The following is a 20131-nucleotide window of genomic DNA, read 5'->3' on the forward strand; positions in this document are numbered from 1 at the left end:
ATATCTTAGATAGGTTAGGAAGCACAGTGCACCATTCCTAAATGAACAATATCAGCATACATCACATGCATCAGAATAATTCTAATTTCTTTTGGAATATCTTCTTACAATCTTTATTAAACGAAATAGAAGGGTAGTGTGTTAATCCACTAAATTACAAAAGAACCATAACAATGAAGTAGGTTAAAACACCCAACCCATAAAACAAGTGCGTTTGGTTTCACAAACCAAACTATTAAAATATAATAAAAATAAAAGTAAAAATATTACATAAAAAATTAAACAATTCCACTAAAAACGATGACACGGTAAAAAATCATAAATATTTCATTGATAGCGTTGAAAAATAAATTTCCACCAGTCCAGTAGTTGTTCGCTTACAAAGACAAAATAAAAAATAAGTTGTTATAAATAATAGTTTTAATGTGTTAAATCACTTCTATAAAGCCAAGTTAAACAAACTAACATCGATTGCTTCCTAAGTTAAAGAAAAGGTTTTTAGGTTTTGTATTATAGTAACATAATTTAAAGTGAACTTTAGATTTTAGACTGATTAATAGTAATAGATAAATTAAAAAAAATCCAATAATCTTAAAAATATTTAGAAAAAAAATAAGACAGTTATATCTTCAAGAAAGGTAATTTAAATTATCGTTTTAGAATTTATATTTTTTCATATATTAATAGGATAAGTCAATTTTTTTAAAAAAATAATTTAGATTAACTTTTTAAGATTTTATATATTTTTATTTACTAAAAGCTACGTAGACCACATAAGTAGTTATTTAGTCTGCAACTCTCCTGGCCATAAATACGAAAGTAATATAAGTTTGAACATTTGGATTTTCTAACTTCAAATAACATCGACTTTGAACCAGAGCATTCATAAAAATTAATTCTAATTATTTGTATTTGATATGGCTTAAAGGTGGTAAATCGGCTAGTTCGACTCATTTTGTCCATTCCATCTTTGGTTTGGTCCGTAAAAATGGGTTGAGTCGGACTAGTCTGTTACTAAAAAAAATACGTTAGACATTGTAACATGTTCCACCAACCACTTTTTTAAAAAAATTTGTTTATAAAATTGGTTTATATATATAAATTTGTTTATATAATGTAAAAAAATTAATTATTTTTAATTTTTAAACATACAAAAAATAGACTAGCGGGTCAAGAATGGACTTATCCATTTTTGGTCCGTCAATTTGAGAGGTTAAACTAACCGAATCAAATTGAGTTGGTGGATTGGAAACTCTAACATAATTCTTCATTTTTTGATACAATCTAAATACAATGAAATCCTAGAATATATTTATTTGTTTTCTTCCATTTTTTAAGGAAAGGATCAGCATGGTATAGCAGGTTAATGATAAAAAAAAAATAGAGTTTAATAAGTGAGTGGGTCAATTTTTTAATATAACGAAACAATTAAAAGCATTTATCTTTTTAAGATAATAAATAAATACATACACTTTTTTATTTGATATTTACTGATCTTTTTAGTTTTTACAAGTCACATTCTGGAATCTTATCAGTTTAAAAAAAATTGTTAAAATGAAATGTTTTTTGAAGTATGGTACTTCATGTTTAAAACCACTTTTAATAAATTATTCCCTTTTTCTCAATATTGAAATGTATAGGTATATTGAAATTAATGGAATAATATAAATGTAATTAAGGTGAAGAGAAAAATTAATGGAATTGGAGAGAAATTTTAACGATGATTTTGAAAAAACTTATGTTAGTTTTTTTTTTTTTGTAAGACTGCTTTAACTAATTTTAACAATCTTCCACTGGTCTAATTAGTTAAACTTTTAAAGATTAACGTTAGTTAATGTAAATATCATTTTATATGAACTAAAAATACCTTCATTGCAATTAATTAGTGGTAGTTAAGAGAAAGACGCATGATGTAAGTGAAGAAGACACATGAATAATTAAGAATATATTATTGGGAAAAAAATGGACTTTAATTTCCTCTAAAACAACTAGAGATTTGAAGATAAAATGGAGGTTTTGAAATAACAGTAATTTAAAAATGGAGGAAGTGTTTATAGAATATTAATATTTTAATTTAATGTGATATAATTCAAACTTTTATGCGTTATATTTTAATAAAGTTTTGATGATTGTGTTCGTGTTAATTTTATTTTTCTGTATTTTGTATTAATACTATTATGTAGCTACTTGGTCCGTATTACTAGTTTATTGATGCGTGTTCACATAAGAAATAATATTCTAAGAACAAATGAATTATTCACTAGGGTTTTTGTCATTGGTATAGACTTTTGTTCCAAACGTAGATATTATATATCTATCCAAATAACATAATGTGTCATCCTAACAAACAAATTCTCTATGTACACAACTATCTACTAATATAATGTGTCATTCTAACAAACAAATTCTCATAGTACAAAAATTATTTGTCTAGAGTTTATGACACATCTTCAATTATAATTTGTCAATGTCTATATCATTATCCACAATCTATAATGTTGCATAAAGAGATTTTTCCTTTTATCTCTTTTTTTTTAATAATGTTCTAAAATTATAATACATAAATCACAACGAAATATAGTAGTAAGAGAATAATTATTACAAAAATCATCACTTTTTACAATATATATATATATTGCATACCTTCTTAAATATGGTTATATTTAGGTTTCTATTAAAAAATACTGAACTTGTAGAATTACAAATGCATTGTATTTATGTATATATTTACACTCTTAATTGTGTACATATTAATTATATGATGATTGTGATTAACAATATAATATTTGTTAGTTAGAATCGTCACATAATTTATTTTGAAATAAATACAAATTATCTTTGTCAAATTTACTTTGAGAAAAATAGTAACCTTCTTAAAATTGCGCTCTGTCATTTATCAAACATGATATAGTACTTTTCTTATTAATATTTTTAAGTGATGGTGGTTAAATATAAACTCTTATAAAACCTTGATCATTAATTAAACAAGCATTGAATAAAATTCGGTCAATTTTTAACCTTGATAATTAATTAAACAAGCATCGAATAAAATTCAGTCAATTTTGGCAGATGGTTTAGACTATGTTCACGAATACAGATATTAGAGTAAAGAAATTAGTTCTTTAATACTATTTCAGATACATTTTATTATTGTTTGAATATATGTTTACGATCTTTTAAAGTACGGAATCATTAGCTTTTTGTTTATAAAAGAAATTTAAATGTGATTGGACCTTATAAAGTTATTGTTGGAAGGTTTTAGGTTGAAAGTGGTGTCAATACCTTATGTGATTGGACCTATGTCTCATTTGTATTATATCTCATCAATAAAACTCTCTTTGTAAACCTAACACTAATATATAAGGATCTTATAAATATTCACATCAAATTGACGTAATTCACTTGTACCTTTAATAAAACAAAAAATTAATCATAATTGGACGGTTTAAGTGGTAATTATTGGAAAATCAAAATTGGAAGTTGCTCCTAATCCAATGACTACTTAACGGCAAAAACTTATTTTTTAAGCATGTTTCCTAACTCTCAACACCACATGTGCTTCAACACAACTTTTCAAACAAAGATAGAGAACATTATTTGCGAAGAGGCATTGTAAAGCGATCAAAATTTATTTATTTGTATTTTTAGTTTGCAATGATGAATTGTTAATCTTAAGATCATATATGATTATCCTAATTTTGGTGGCTTAATGCAACAAAAAAATATACCTGTAAATAAAATATCAACGGCGTTCTTTGACTTTGGTATGCGTCTTGACACCGTTTTCGACAACTTGTATCTATTTTTTTTTAAGAGAAAAACTGGGTGCAAAGAAAGACACAAAGTATAATAATTAACCATATTCATAGGTTTGAGTTTTAGTTGTCATAATAATTAACCATGCTATAGGTTCTGCCTATATGATTTTTTTAAGTTTTCAAAATAATAATATAACATAATTAAATTATGTAATGCTCATTCACCAACTTCCAGATCATCTTCATGAAATTTAGCTTAAATTAATAATCTAAAAATCAACAGAAAATTCAAATAACGTGAATAGAAAAATGTTATTAGCATATGTTAAAAAAATTAGTCAAATCCTTTTAATAGACATTAAGTTTATATTTTATTTGCAATTGAATGGTGAATCACTATCTGTCTTAAAACTCAAAAGTTGGACATTTTCTTTTCTTTTTCAATTAAAACGGAAAATGTTAATGATAATTGCGTTTCATAACTAAATAATTAATCTATATCTTAAATTACCTGTGTTAGCAATTTCATTAATTATTATAAATTTTAGGATACGATTGGATGTGAGATTTTGGAAAAAAGAAAAGACAAAATTTAAATTTAAACTACCGCTAGAGGACATATGTAATAGTTATAAAAATCAAGATCGCCATGTTAGTTTACTCTGATATATCATTTTTTTCTCTCTTCCATTTTAAAAGCACCACATTTTATTTTTATTATTCATTACTTTAAAATTTTAAGATAATATTAATTATTACTTTTAACGTGTCTTCCTATGAAAGGAGAGAAATAGTGATTTATATTGAATTAATAAAATGAGAATAATAATTAGAAATTAGAAAATGTATTTATAGTGGTATCAAATAACTAGGCTAATGATATATATATATATATATATATATATATATATATATATATATATATATATATATAATGTGTAACATTAATATTTAAATACATGTAAGTAATATATTTTAATTTTTAACATAAAATGTTATATATTTATTTTTAATTATTTAATTTAAAACTAATGTGTGGAATATAGCGTGTATGTATAACTTTTAAATTAAATATGTGTGCAATATAATTGTAAAATAACATAGTCATCATTCACATTATAATTTCCTAATTAAAGGTATAAATTGACTAACAATTATTAATATTATTATTTAAATTTTAAATTTTGAAGTGAAATCTAAATTTTAATATTTCAAATAATCATATTTATGTGTACTTGTAATCTTTTATAATAAGTAGTTAATGATATATATATATATATATATATATATATATATATATATATATATATTAATTAGAGAATTATTGTTTTTGTACCTAAAAAAGGAGTCATTCTTTTTACAGCTTCGCATTCTCTTGTTGCATTCCCATTGCCCTATGAAAATGGTTTAACCATTTTGATTAAAAAAAATTAAAATTTTAATATTTCTTCCTTCTTTAACAATATTAGCGCCACCTCATTATTCTCGGAAGCTTGTATGTTGCGTAAAAAATCTTCGGAGAATTATCCTATTATTAGATAAATGAAATAAAAACATGGAACAAGAATATATCATGAAAACCCCAAAATTAAAGAAAAACTATAACTACTAAAAAATAATAATTATGTGTAAATTTATAGAGAAAACACTCACAACTCTTCAGAGCAAGATTTAGCTACACTTCACAATACTTATAACAAGAAAAGTCAAACACTAGATCAAAGTGTCTTTCACTTGAGGCAAGCAACATCATGAACTTAGGGCTTATTATATAGTCACTAATATTCATCCCTTTGGTTATCCCAGATAGGGGTGTCAAAACGGGTCAGCCCGGCCCGTTTTGGTCCGGCCCACTTGTGGCCCGCCAAAAACGGGTCGGGCCAGGCTGACCCGCCATCAATAAACGGGCCGAAAACTGTAATCCGTCCTGTTTTCGGGCTGGCCGGCGGGCTGGCCCATCTTTTTTTTAACTTTTTTAAACTTTTTATTAAAATTTTGTTTATAAATTTATTATATATATATATATATATAAATTTATTTATATAATATAAAAAATTATTCTTTTTTAATTATTTTTAATTTTAAACATAAAAAAAAAGTTGGCAGGCCGGCCTGCAGGCTAGCCCGTTTTGGCCTGCTAAACTGGCGGGTCAGGCGGGCCGGGTTGCAGCAGGTTGACGAGTTGGAAATTCCAACTTGGCTCACCCTTTTTTGGGCGGGCTGGCGGGCTGGCCCGACGAGCCTGGCCCATTTTGTCATCCCTAATCCCAGACAATGTAAGATTTTTCAAGACATATTATTTTCATCAGCCCAACATTGTACTTCCATTCATTTGCTCCCTTCTTGCATGACATTGTAATGGCATTCTCTTAGAATGGTCAAAGCATAATCAATAAAAGTTGGTATTATATTAAACTTTTATCATAGGCCAATAGTAAATATCTTAGTAATATAGATTTATTTTAGATTTTGTATCATGGATCTAGTAGTGTAAGATTTTTTTTTTTTTGGCTTTGTATATGGACCAAATAACATAGGATTTTAGGCTTTAGAAAGCTCATTAGTATGGAGCGCATTTCTGATCGACTTCTAAAAGGATAACTTTGATGGCATGGGAGAAAGTGACCATGTGTCATATACTTTCATTGGAGAGATTTCCTCCTAGTGGCCACATGACACTATGATTGGAGTGTATTTTTCACCTTATTGGGTGGTCACATGACACTCTAGGAATGGAGAGTATTTTTCACCTTCTTGAGTGACTACATGGCACTCTAAGAATGAAGAGTATTTCTCACCTTGAGTGGCCACATGTTCTCTTACTATCGAGGATTATTTTTGTCTTTGACACCAAACTAGCCAAGTTAGAGTTTTTAGGATTTGAATTTCAAAATTTGGAGACACCTTAGGCCATAAATAGAGGTGTCTCCCCTCGTAAATTCACTTTGAGACGAGTAGAATTATGCCGCCAAATTATTATGTGTCTTCATACTTGTCTCCAAAGTATTGGCTAGAGCATATCATGTGGTCTCCTCTAGTCATCCTTCCTTTTGAGTGTTAACCCTACCTTACTTGAGAACACCAAACCACACCATTCTACACACCAAACCATTAAAACTGAGAGCATCATTTGCCTTCATTCAAGTCTTATGCACGCCACTTTGCTCCATAAACTTCGTCTTCTAGCTTTGGAACATTTTAGCCTGAGGAGGGAGCCATCACATTCGTTCCCCATTTGCCTAATATCTGCATGGCATTCATTTCCCATAAGCACCAACTTCTTTCAATGTCATTCATCATCCCATTTGCTCACCTGCATTGTTTACAACAAAAACAACTTTCTCATTTTGTTTCGTCTTTTTATTGAAATTTTAATTTAAAATGTAAATTTGTATTACAAATGGTACATTATGGATTGACAATTCATAATATAAAATTGGATTACAAATGGTACAAATGTAAATCTACATACAATTCAATAAAATTGTATAATCCAAAATGTGTCAAATGAATATTTTTGAATTTTAGATTGTGTAATCCAAAATATCTATGGATTGCATCATCCGAACCTATAATTAAAACACGAAAGAAAAAAAAATCTTATATTATCATTTTCTATTAATTTAAGTAATGGTATAATTGAAATTTATGGAATATGGGAGTGGGGAAGAAAACATAGGGGTACAGGAAGAATTTACTTTAAAAAGGAGCGCAACGGGGGAGGTTATTGGGCCCATGATAACTCTTTCTTAAAGGGCCTCTCATATGTATTTACTTTCTTTGACATGCTAATAATCATATGCACCTTCTGATTAAGAAAACTAATATCGTATACTATAATGTTTTTTTTTAGGGGTATAAAGTACGCTATGATTTTTAACTTGTGCATAGACATGAGTGAATGTAGTGTGAATTCATAAACCATTTTATTGTGGTACATATTTTAATAACTTACAATAACCAGTTTATTTTCATAACATACAAATACAAATATTTTACCCTTCTTTACACTGAAATATGCACTGCACACCTAAAGTAATGTAAACCAATCATGCCTTTTTCCTGATATTCGTTTTACTTTTTTCATTGTTATAATTTAACTTTAAATTTTCTAAATTTGGGCATTTAATTTTAAGAAAATATTAGGGTCTCTCTCATGGAGAGTTAAACCTATTTGTTGAGATTATATATAATGAACTAAATTCTTGTGTAATTTATGTTGTTAATATATATATATATATATATATATATATATATATATATATATATACTCTTCCAATTCAAGTTAGTATTTGATTTTTTTCTCAATGTTTGTTGTGACTTGTTCACATATGGCTTGTTTGTTTGGTCTTGAGACGTTGAAAAATGTCTTTTGAACTTTTTGAAATGAAAGTTATATATAGGGATAGAACATGATTCATTAGTAATCTTAAGACTCTATAACTTAACGCATTTCACTTGTTAAGGATTCAAAGAATTACAGTTTGATGAATTATCATAGGCTCAAAGTCACTAGAGATAGGATTTTAGTATATTGGTGAATTGATTTTGACTTTAATATGGAATTGAGATGTTTATGAATGCATGAGGATGAAGTGAATGAGAATTGTACATATCCTATGTTAAATGCATGTTGCACACTAACTGTTTGATAAAAAAAATTGTTTTTTTGTATTTTTGTGAGTTGGTTGTCTAATTCAATTGTGAATTGCACAAGTTCCTTTAGAGAGAACAACATTTATTAATTGTTATGTATAACTGATGCACTTGTCATTTTTCGATGGGGTACAAATATCTAAATTTCATATTTTTAGATACTTTTTCAGACGTATTGCCGATACTAAGTAGCAGCCAAAAATTTGTATCCATTTTTCATGATATTATGCATGGGTCAGATATATTATGGCGAATTCGTCAGATTCCATTGTGTCTTCCACAATGGAATCTGATAAGTGAGATTCCGGGTAATTGTTTCCATAATCTTCTTTTGTCCGAAGAAATGACTCATCGAAATAATGAGTTACTATTGATATCGACACATCTGAGATCGCTAAATGTTCAGGAGTTCTTCTATTCAATCCTTTTCCTTCTCCTTGTTGTTGGATATCTCGTTCGTACATATCTTTTCTTTATTTCTTGAGTCTATAGTGAGTTAGAAACAATATCTAAATTAGTTATTATAGTGACTAATTATTTTTTATTATTAAAAATAATTATTATTTAAAGATTTTCTTACGGTGTTAAACATATATTTGACAAAAATTCTAAGAATTTCATCGCACTCTTATTTTTCATGATCATGGTATTTTATTATTGTAATCAATATTATTATTTTGGCATGTATGTTGTTGATGTTAGACAATTATATTATATAACATCATACATGTATATATTATATTTTCATTATATTTGTATGTTATACTAAAGCACAGATGATTATTAATCACGAATTGAACACTCCAGTTTTACATAATTTCTTGTTCATAATTGTCCTTGTTTTAGATAACTTTTTATTTTCTACCTGCATCATCGACGTTCTTTAAATATAAGTAAGAATGGACTATACACTGTAGTTATTGACTTACATTTATTGTGTATTACACGAGGGCGTGTTATGACAATATTTTAATTAGACAATTTTTTATTTATGTATAGTGCATACAATTAAGGGATTGTTATGTCAATACACTTTCCCATTTTTAAAGAAGTCTTAGTTATTTTTAAAGACTTTCCCATTTTTGTTTATATTTTAACAACAACTAAGCATGCATATTTCAATTATTTTACATTTGAAAAAAATCCTATGTGTAAACCATAATATCCTTATATAATCTCACATTTCCTTTTGTTTTATTATTTTTTTATAATATTAGTAAAATTTTGAACTGCATTTACTTCCATTGAGATTTTAATTGGGTGACTTTTCCGTCACAAAATTATCTGTGTTTTCCCTAAATATTATGAGCTTTTTTTAATTTTCACTCAATATTAAATTAATGATAAGTCACCTCCTATAATTACATCATTTGACCCACTCAACCACCATTGGATATGAATTCGTCCTCTTATACTAAAGTTGTTTTACAATATTTCTTCTTCCAATTTTCTAATGAAAATTCATTCAGAGAATAAAAAGTTTATTAATATATATTTTTCGGTTTTAGTTTGAGTAATTGTAATTGAAAAACCTAAAAAATGTTCGTTACCTTAAGAGGATTAAAGGATAATACAATCTAAAATTATTCCTCTTACTACTATATCAATTTCTAAGAATTTTCCATTCAAATTTTTGAACAGTGATGCCTAAAAACTAAAAACTCTTATTATAATATTATTAAGTATTGGTAGCTGGTGTCATTGTTTGTTTGAAATCAAAGCTGCCAAAGTTGAGGGTTTTTGGTTTGGTTTGGTAAGCTTATTGTGTGTCGTAATCATGGGCATTCATAGATTTTAGTATCGACACCCAACTGCCAGATGCCATGATCACTTCCAAGTTTTGATTTAGCACTGAACAATTATGATTTCTTACTGTTACCGCAAATTTCCATTCTTGGCTGTTTCTTCGTAAACGGTTTCTTTTGTTGTTTCTTCTCTTCACAAAACCCCGTGAATATTTTCAATCCCCTTTTCTTATTCTTCATGTTTATTATTATTTCTTGTTGGATTCTCCATCCACCAAGTTATGGAACAGTGAATGACAGGTTTCTTAGTTGACAATAAGAGTTGGGAGAAGAATGTCTTTGGTCAATGAATCAGGGATATTTGTTTTATTTTCCTGGAAGTGGTGTCCACAATTTCTCTAAATTTATGGAAAGTTTCTTCCTTTCCTGTTTGTTTTCGATGATATACACAAAGAGGATTATATGTTTTGTGGAGTTTGGGTAGTGATCATGTGTGTATGTTGAAGAGGTAAAATGGATTTGTGGGTTGTTGCGGCCATTGCTGGAGCTGGGTGTTTGGCTAGATATTTTAACAAGCTTTCAAACAATGTCGATGGTTCATCTCCTTTGTCATTAGAGGATTCCTATTTTGAGAATGATGTGTCCCCAATCCAACCCTTCTGCACACAAACAGGGAGAGATGCTTTATATAGAAGGGCCTCAGATGTGGATTCAGAGGATTGTCTTTTGGGTTCTGACGAAGGGCTTGAAAGTGAAAAAGTAGGGCTTTTCAGGAATTGCAGTGAGAGTGATGTCCTTTCTGTATCTAACTTTAATGGTTATGGAAATGAGCAAGGCACCAATGTTGTTGGCAATTGTGGTTTCTTACCCTATGATCTGTCTGCAGGAAAATTGGGCCATAATCCTCATGGAAATAGAACCTCTCACAGGACTAAACATCTGTATGGGCATATTAGTAGACCTTCAAACTCCTTGGAGAGTTGCCTAATGGCTCAGCTATGCGAAGAGCAAGTCAAATTGGAAGAATCTGTCTTTTCGCCGTCCATGGCAATAAGGTCATTTATTGTTGGTGATAGAAACCAAGTGATCAGAAGAGCAAATAATGATGAGCCTTTCAGTGGAATTACCGGAAGTGAAGAATACAGGTTGCATAGAGAAGCCAATAAGGTGAAGGATGAAAGTGCATTATTCGGACTTCCTTCCTTGTCCAAGATTGGATCTTCTAATGATGCCAAGAAGATGAAGCTTAATGCAGGCAATGGACGAAAAATAAGTGGAAAGCACATCCATACTCAACATGGTATGTTTCTTGGATCTATACCTTTACAGTCTCTGTTGTGCTGAATTTTGTTTTTCATACGTTCTTTTCGGGCCAACATTTAGATTTTTGTTTTGTCATGAGAGTATTTCACTTGTAAATATACTGTGTTTTAGATTCTTCTGTATTTTCTGGCTAGTTACACACTTACAACATCTTGTAAAGGAATTTTGTTTCGTTTACACACTCTGGTCATTCGGGTTTATATACATTTCTTAGTTTCACACCGAATGAGACTCCTATTATGAGTTTTTGAAAATCAAATGGTTTTGAACAGGTCTAAACTCCCTACAAATATATTGGAAGGATGTTATAGAATCTTGGTTTTTCTATTCACAGACCAATTTTTCCCGAGAAGGCCAAGGTTTCTGTTCCTTTGCAAGTGGGTTGTTTCGATCTGGAGGAGGGAAATTGCTTCATGACCTTAAATGGCTTTACCAAAACTGATTAAAAAATGGTTTTATTATCCGGGCTTAACATGTTTATCACAGCTAACTCAAGCAAGTCACGTGTGTTAGTTCTTCACCTGTTGATGAAGTAGGTTTTTAGTTATTTCATGAGTCGATATCAAGTCTCTGGTGCTTGTTGTGTGGTGTGTTTTTGCTTTAACTATTCTTGTTGACACGTACATAATCATCAGATGCATCATTTCTCTTCAGTCTTGGGATTTCTTTTGGGATAATAACCTCCATGTTGGCAAATAAAAGAGAAATGGACAAGTTAAGAGAGTTGTTAAAGCAGACAGAAAACTTTGTTGAAGATCTACAAGATGAACTTGAAATGAAAGATTCAATGAGAGTGAAAGAGTTACATAATGAAAATTATGTTTCAGAGGGTACTTATGGTCATTCCTTATGTGATAAAGAGCTTAATGGATTTTCACCTGAAAAGCACATGGATAATTTTCCAATAACTGACTTCAAAGAATCATATGGTCAGAAGGAAGAAGAAAGTTCAGAAGCTATGAGCAAAATTGAAGCTGAGCTTGAAGCTGAATTTGAGAGATTGGGATTAAACATGAATGAATCTGACCCAGAAAGACCGCATTCTGAGCTTGTAGAGGTAAGCTAAATTGTTTATCTTCTCCATTTCCTAGTATTAGGAATAAGATCCTATAGGCACATTTCATTTTCTTTGAATATTTCTGTTGAAATATGCTTCATTATTTAGCCTCTTATCCATGGAAATCCTAGCCCCATACCTGATAAGTTTAAAGCAACAAAGAATTAAGAAAGTGAATGAAAGTAGTGTTTTCTGATTACGCTCAAGAGATATTATATTAATATTTCTCGGTTCCCCCCTGTTTTCAAACCTGTTTCGTGTAAGACAGAAGCCTTGTGATATTGTGTCCTCTATATGGTTTGTTTTAAGGCACTCTTTATCAATCATTTCTTTTATGTTTGGTTTAGTTACCATAGTACAGCATATCCCATAGTGTTATCTTTTATAATTAAAAATATCATTGCCCGAGTGAAATTATCTCGGATGCATGTTGAGCTCCAAACTATGGATACTATGAATGCTTATTGTCAAATAGAATCTCACTCTCTTGAAGGATTATATGGTTCTGGTTGTACCATTTGTATATTTCTCATTCCACCAATAAGTAAATTAAAAAAAAAAAAAAAAACACAAGAAAACTAAAGTGGTAATCTAATAATATTTACAAATCTTGAATCGGTGCTGTTGTGTCTAACTCAACTCTAAAAGCTAATGCGTGAGATAAAACTTGCCTAGCCTTGAAAAGCTCTACATTGTTGATGTGAGATCTCAACACACCCTCTTTTCCCAAAGTTGGATATCTAGTGGATGAACATTATAGAATTGATTTGTTTCTAATATTGCTTTGGGTAAGCTGTGTGAGCAGAACAGTTGAAGGTGACCCAATAGTAGTTTTATGATAGACTCTGATACCATCTTGAATTTTGACTAGTTCTAATTCAACTCCAAAATCTAACTTAATGAGGTGAGGACCTGTCTTTTATAAGCTCTACTTTGACTATTTCTTTAATTGATGTAAGATTTCAGCACCAGGAAATTCTGCAAGCCCTTTGTGGTAGGCTTTTTCCTTTTCCCCCCATAGCTCAAAGTTGTTGTAAACCTCTGTTGTATTTGTAAGCATAGGAATAGGAAAAGGGGAAGAACAACATTATGCTGTTTTGACTGGAACTTTAAGTAAGAATAATGGTCTTCAGACAAGCTTCAAACTGAGTATTTATCATATGACAATTAACTTCCATATTTTTGTATCGAGCAAAATTATGCAGAGATCTATTAGGTATACATTATAGTATGTGAAACAAATCTTAATACAAGTGACAAGTTATCTATGTTAAGGACCTATATGGAGAACTTAAGGTTACTGAATGCATTTGTTACTGTTACTTGAAGATCTGCTTCATTAGTTTTAATTTGAAGTACGGGTTTCTATTTTACATTATTGGTTTTATTGAATTTTAAATTGGATTTCTGACACTAAACTTGCATTGGTGTAAACTAATAAATATATGGCAATGTTGTAAACTTTATCCCATTCTATATTCCATATTTTCTCTTAACCACTTTGTATATCTTGTTTTCAAAGTCATGAAAGTTGTCATTTCCCCTTATATTTTTCTCTTTCACTTTATTCTGAAACTTCTTGGAATAGCTGTAGAAAGGGTGTATGGGTTTTACAATAAATTTACATCCTGCTGTAATTTGCATCAAGGGTTGAGAAAAAAAATTGGAAGAAAGTATAAACCTTATTAGAGAAAATATTTTCTAAATTAGTTGGATAACCTCTTTGAATTCTTTTAATTTGCCAGTGTAGTTCACTTCCCACTCCTGTTTTATAATGTCCTCAAAAGTTTACCTCTTTTGTTTGCCTTCATTGGCTTAAAGCGAAGTCTACTTAATGGTCCATGGTGTGCTAATGTCACTAAAATTCTTGCAGCATGTTCCTGTCTTCGTAGCACATTTTGCTCAAGCTGAATTGCAAACTAACGTGATTGGTGGGAAAGATTTTTTCCAGTCAGAACTAAATGAGGAAGATAGTACCACTGTGGTTCCTGTAAATTATGCTGTTTCCCCTCATGAACTAACACTGCGCTTACACGAAGTTATCCAATCCAGACTTGAAGGACGTGTAAAGGAGCTTGAAATTGCCCTTGAAAATAGTCAGAGAAAACTATGGTTCATGGAATCAGAGCACAAGAATCATTCCCAGAAGTTTTTCCCAAGAAAAGCATCCTCCTTTAGTGAAGGAAATGTGTTGGCTTGCAATGAATGTGAGCCTGTGACTGAACCCTTAGTTATGAATTTATCTGCAGGTGCTTACAATGACTTCAAAGAAAATTCTCCATCAAGCATGCATATTCCTGAATGCGAAGCAGCAAATGATATTCTTGCTTTTCCCAATGCTAATGAAGAGAGAGTGTCAAGGGAACTCTCTTCTGGTGAGGTCACAATGTTGGAAGGGTTAAGCTCTAGCAATTATGAATCAAATGATGTTACTGCAGATGAAAATTGTGAGTGTGATTATGAGATGGAAAGGCAATTAATAAGACAAATTGTTGAGAGGACCAAGAAAGGTTCTCCTGTGTTCCAAAATGCTAGAAGGATATTGTATTCTATGGATAAAGATGAACATTAGTATCAACTCTTTTTAGTTGACTAGAAGTAAAAGAGGGTAGTAATTTCTCTCCCTTTTTCTGCATAATGAACCAGATGATATAGTTTAAGGAGCTTAAATGAGTGTCATATTATTCACATTCTTTTATTGAATCGGTTAAATTATATAAATGATTCTTTCATAAATCTGTTGGAAAAACATTTGGTTGGGGTGTTGATTTTGATTTCATTAAGGTTGTTGAGAAATTTACCTTTGCGACTATATTAAATATAATACGCCTCAATCTTGTGTATGACTATATTTTAGAGTATTACAAACAAGTTTGAAAAGAACCTCATATAAGTTACCGTAATAAAAATCACGATGAAGAAAACATAAAATATTATTATTCTTGGTATATCTCTTACAATGTCTTAACTTATTTGATTGATTTTAAGGTGGGGTAGTAGGAAAGCTCCATGGTGTACTACACCTTTTTAAAATATGAATGATGATGTTTAATAGATATAAGTAACAATTAAGACTGCAATTTTTTATGAGTTGATATATATATATTATTTGTTTATAATGAATGTCAAAAATTTGCCAACTTGTAATTAATTTGTCATTTTTGTCAACTATAGCCCTACTTTGAACAACAATAATATGCATGTTTTTGTAAATAACCACGGAAAGTAATGCCTCTGTTTAATTACGTTTTAAGAATCAAATCCCTCAAACATTTTAAATCACAAGACTCTGTCTTAAATATTGTAAACGTTAAAATCGATCAACCAAAATTAATATTATTCTGTTATTCGATTGGATTTTCATTTCTCATTCAATATTCAAAATCCAAACAAAACGAGTATAAAAATACTAGCAAAATAAACAAGTTCAGTTTCAACTCTCAATTTACTTGAGATAGGTTAGCACTTAGAATGTGTCACTGGATTTTTTTTTTCAGCTTAATTTAATTGAAAATTTAGGTTTACACACTTCAGGAAAAAACCTTCCACATAACTTAAATATAAATAACCTATAATCAATAATTTTTTATATATTATAAGTTCATATATTAAAAAAAATAATTTATTACAAAATTACTTTGATTATTGATATTTAAAAAAATCATCAAAATTCAAATTTAAAGTAGAAACAAAAAAAACACACAGATTAAAAAATCAGGTATACTGAAATTGCATTTGCCAAAAAATAGCAAATTATATAAATCTAAAGAACTAAACTAACTAATCCAATCTAAATTGGAAAATAAGAAATTGGATTATATCAAACTTGTCATTATGTTAAAACAATGTCAACACGTTAATTTCAGCAATCACTGATCCAGGAGGTTTTTAATTTTGTAAAATAAGATGAAATAGGGTTTTGGAATTAATCTCCCTTGTGTAAACCCTACACAAAGGACAGTTTATTTATATTGATAATGGGCCAAATCCCAGAAATACATAATGGGCTGAGCCCAACTATTAAACACAATATTATATCATCTAACACTCCCCCTCAAGCTGGTGCATACAAATCGTATGTACCAAGCTTGTTACAGAAATAATCAATTCTAGGTCCTCGAAGAGACTTAGTGAAAATATCTGTTAATTGATCACTTGAGTTGACAAACTCGGTCTTGATGTCCCCAGATAGGATTTTTTCTCGAATGAAGTGACAGTCAATTTCAATGTGTTTGGTCCTCTCATGAAAGACAGGATTAGAGCTAATATGAAGAGCAGCCTGATTGTCACATATGAGTGTCATTTGAGTGACATCTCCAAATTGCAATTCTTGAAGCAATTGCTTAAGCCAAACAAGTTCACATGTGGCTAAAGCCATAGCTCTATATTCTGCTTCTGCACTAGATCTTGCCACAACACTTTGATTCTTGCTCTTCCAAGAGATCAAATTACCACCAATTGAGACACAATATCCGGAAGTAGATCTTCTGTCGGAAGGAGATCCTGCCCAGTCAGCATCTGAATAACATACAACTTTTGTATCAGAGTTGGAATCATATAGTAAACCTTTTCCAGGAGAGCTTTTGATATACTTTAATATGCGAATAACTGCATTCCAATGTTCTTCACATGGGGAATTAAGGAATTGACTCACCACGCTAACAACAAAGGAAATATCAGGACGAGTAACAGTAAGATAATTCAACTTTCCAACTAACCGTCTGTACTGTTCAGGATCTGAGAAAGGCTCCCCCTGTTTAGGTAGAAGTTTAATATTAGGATCCATGGGTATTTCTACTGCTTTAGAATTCATTAATCCAGTTTCCTCCAGAATATCCAATGCATATTTCCTCTGAGATATGACAATACCACTATTGGATTGTGCTACTTCAATACCCAAGAAATACCTGAGTTTTCCAAGATCTTTGGTCTGAAAATGACGACAAAGATGTTGCTTTAAGAGGGAGATGCCAAGGTTGTCGCTTCCTGTGAGAACAATGTCATCAACATACACTATTAAGTAGATACATCCAGCACTGGAGTGACGATAAAAAACTGAATGATCCACTTCACTGCGAGACATGCCAAATTGTTGAACAACACTACTGAATTTTCCAAACCAGGCCCGAGGAGACTGCTTTAGGCCATATAAAGATTTGTGAAGACGACAAACCAATCCAGAAGACTCCCCCTGAGCAACAAAACCCGGAGGTTGCTCCATATAAATTTCTTCATTCAAATCGCCATTGAGGAATGCATTTTTGACATCAAGTTGGTGAAGAGGCCATTGGCGAAGAGCAGCCATGGCAATGAATAAGCGAACAGATGCCATCTTGGCCACTGGAGAAAAAGTATCACCATAATCCAAACCAAAGATCTGTGTGTAACCTTTGGCAACAAGGCGAGCTTTAAGACGGTCAACAGTGCCATCAGGGCCAACTTTGATAGCATAGACCCACCTGCAACCAACAACAGATTTCCCGGATGGTAATTGAACAAGATCCCATGTTCCACTATGCCTGAGAGCACTCAATTCATCGAGCATGGCCTGACGCCAACCAGGGTGGACTAATGCATCACCTAAAGATTTTGGAATTGACAAAGAGGAAATAGACGAAAGGCATGTATAGAAAGAGGGAGAGATTCTATGATAACTCAAAGCAGCATAATGAGGGGAATGATTACGGGTAGAACGCATACCTTTACGAAGGGCAATGGGAAGATCAGACTCAGTTGTTGGAACCGGAGGAGACAAATAACTCGGCACTTGATGTGAGTCATGAGTTGGTGGTTGGCAACGATGTCTTCTGCTATAAACCTGAAGAGGTGGTCTATCCGCAATAGGTACACTCGAAGGTGGCTGAGGAGAATCCGAGGTGGCACTGGAAGTGGGCACACTAGGAGGATCACACACAACAGGGATATCTATAGTAGTAGATGGTGGCTCACAACGAGAAGAGGGGTGTGTGAAGTAAAAAGAAGACTCGTCAAAGGTGACATCAGCGGAGATAAAATGACGGTTGAGGGAAGGAGAGAAACACTTATACCCTTTTTGTGAGCGGGGGAATCCTAAGAAGACACATTTGTGGGCTCTCGGAGACAACTTATCCAAGCCAGGACTAAAATCATGAACAAAACATGTGGACCCAAAGACTTTAAGAGGTAAAGGGTAAAGAGGGTCGTGAGGAAATAAAATAGAATGAGGAACTTGGTTATGCAAGACTGAAGAAGGCATGCGATTAATAAGATAACAAGCAGTAAGAACCGCATCACCCCAAAAATGTGAAGGAACTGCACCATGAATTAAAAGAGTGCGAGTTGTTTCAATAAGGTGCCTATTCTTGCGCTCAGCCACTCCATTTTGTTGGGGTGTATAAGCGCATGATGTTTGATGAAGAATGCCCTGAGAAGCCATAAAATGTTTGAAGGATTGAGAGAGATATTCACGACCATTATCACTCCGCAAATTTCGAATAGAAACCCCAAACTGTGTTTTAATTTCATGAAAGAATGATTGAAAAATAGAGAACAACTCAGAACGATTTTTCATTAAATATAACCAAGTACATCTTGAATAATCATCAATAAAAGTAACAAAATACTGAAAACCTAAAGTAGACTTAACACGACTAGGTCCCCAAATGTCCGAATGAACTAATGCAAAAGGGGACAAAGCTCGTTGTGAGACACTACAAGGAAACGAACTACGACTATGCTTTCCTAATTGACAAGACTCACACGACAAACTAGATAACTTGGACAAGCTGGGGACAAGTTGTTGCAGTTTGGCAAGGCTGGGATGACCAAATTGTGCATGAAGAAGGGATGGTGATTCCATAGCCGCGCCAACATGTGAAGGAGGACGAAGATGATACAGACCATGAGACTCACATCCGGTGTCAATCATGTGTCTCGAACTCCAGTCCTGTAAACAAACAAAATCTTTGGTAAAGGAAATAATACAATCAAGAGAACGAGTTAGTCGACTGACAGATAATAAATTGAATGGAGACCCAGGAACATAAAGAACATGATCAATGGATATGGATGGAAAAATATTAACAGTACCAACACCATGAGATGAGACTCTAGACCCATCAGCCATTGTAACTGAGGGTAAATGATCCGGACAAGACAAAGAAGAAAACAAAGATTTGTTACCAATAATATGGTATGTGGCGCCCGAGTCAAGAACCCAAGGACCAAGAGAATCAGAGTGAGTCAGGCCAACGAATGATGTACCTGTGCGTGCAACAGAGGCAGATGTAGTGGAACTAGAACTTTGACGTTCCTCATACCATTTGAGAAAGTCGTTGAAAATGGCAGGGTGCCCTGCGGTATCAGATGAAGCAGGATCCACAGTCGCTGATCGGGGAGGAGGATCAGAGTGAACTACTGCAGCAGACCGAGGAGGACGTCCATGTAGAGCATAACATTTGTCAATCTTGTGGCCTAATTTGCCACAATGGTCACACTTGGGTCGTCCCTTTCCCGGCTTGCGAGAACGATTGCGATCATCCCGCTGAGAGACCAAGACTGAGGAATCATCAGCACAAGTAGATGTATCAATGATTTGTTTTCTTGGCACACGT

General features: G+C 31.8%; 1 protein-coding gene across 2 annotated transcripts; it reads left to right on the plus strand.

Annotated features, from left to right (window-relative positions):
* The first annotated feature begins 10123 nt into the window (after positions 1-10123).
* Positions 10124-15275, plus strand: LOC114179706 (uncharacterized). 2 transcript variants are annotated; one of them, XM_028066123.2, is made up of 3 exons: positions 10124-11459; positions 12118-12539; positions 14413-15275. In XM_028066123.2, exons 1-3 carry the CDS (start codon positions 10673-10675, stop codon positions 15109-15111), a joined length of 1908 nt encoding a protein of 635 aa, XP_027921924.2. In that variant the 5' UTR covers positions 10124-10672; the 3' UTR covers positions 15112-15275. The 2 variants fall into 2 exon arrangements, with proteins under 2 accessions (XP_027921924.2, XP_027921925.2); XM_028066124.2 differs by having other exon boundaries at positions 12310-12539.
* Positions 15276-20131: the final 4856 nt, after the last annotated feature.

Source organism: Vigna unguiculata, chromosome 3, assembly GCF_037176805.1.
Source record: "Vigna unguiculata cultivar grain cowpea cultivar isolate G323 ecotype 2 chromosome 3, ASM3717680v1, whole genome shotgun sequence".
NCBI lineage: Eukaryota > Viridiplantae > Streptophyta > Magnoliopsida > Fabales > Fabaceae > Vigna > Vigna unguiculata.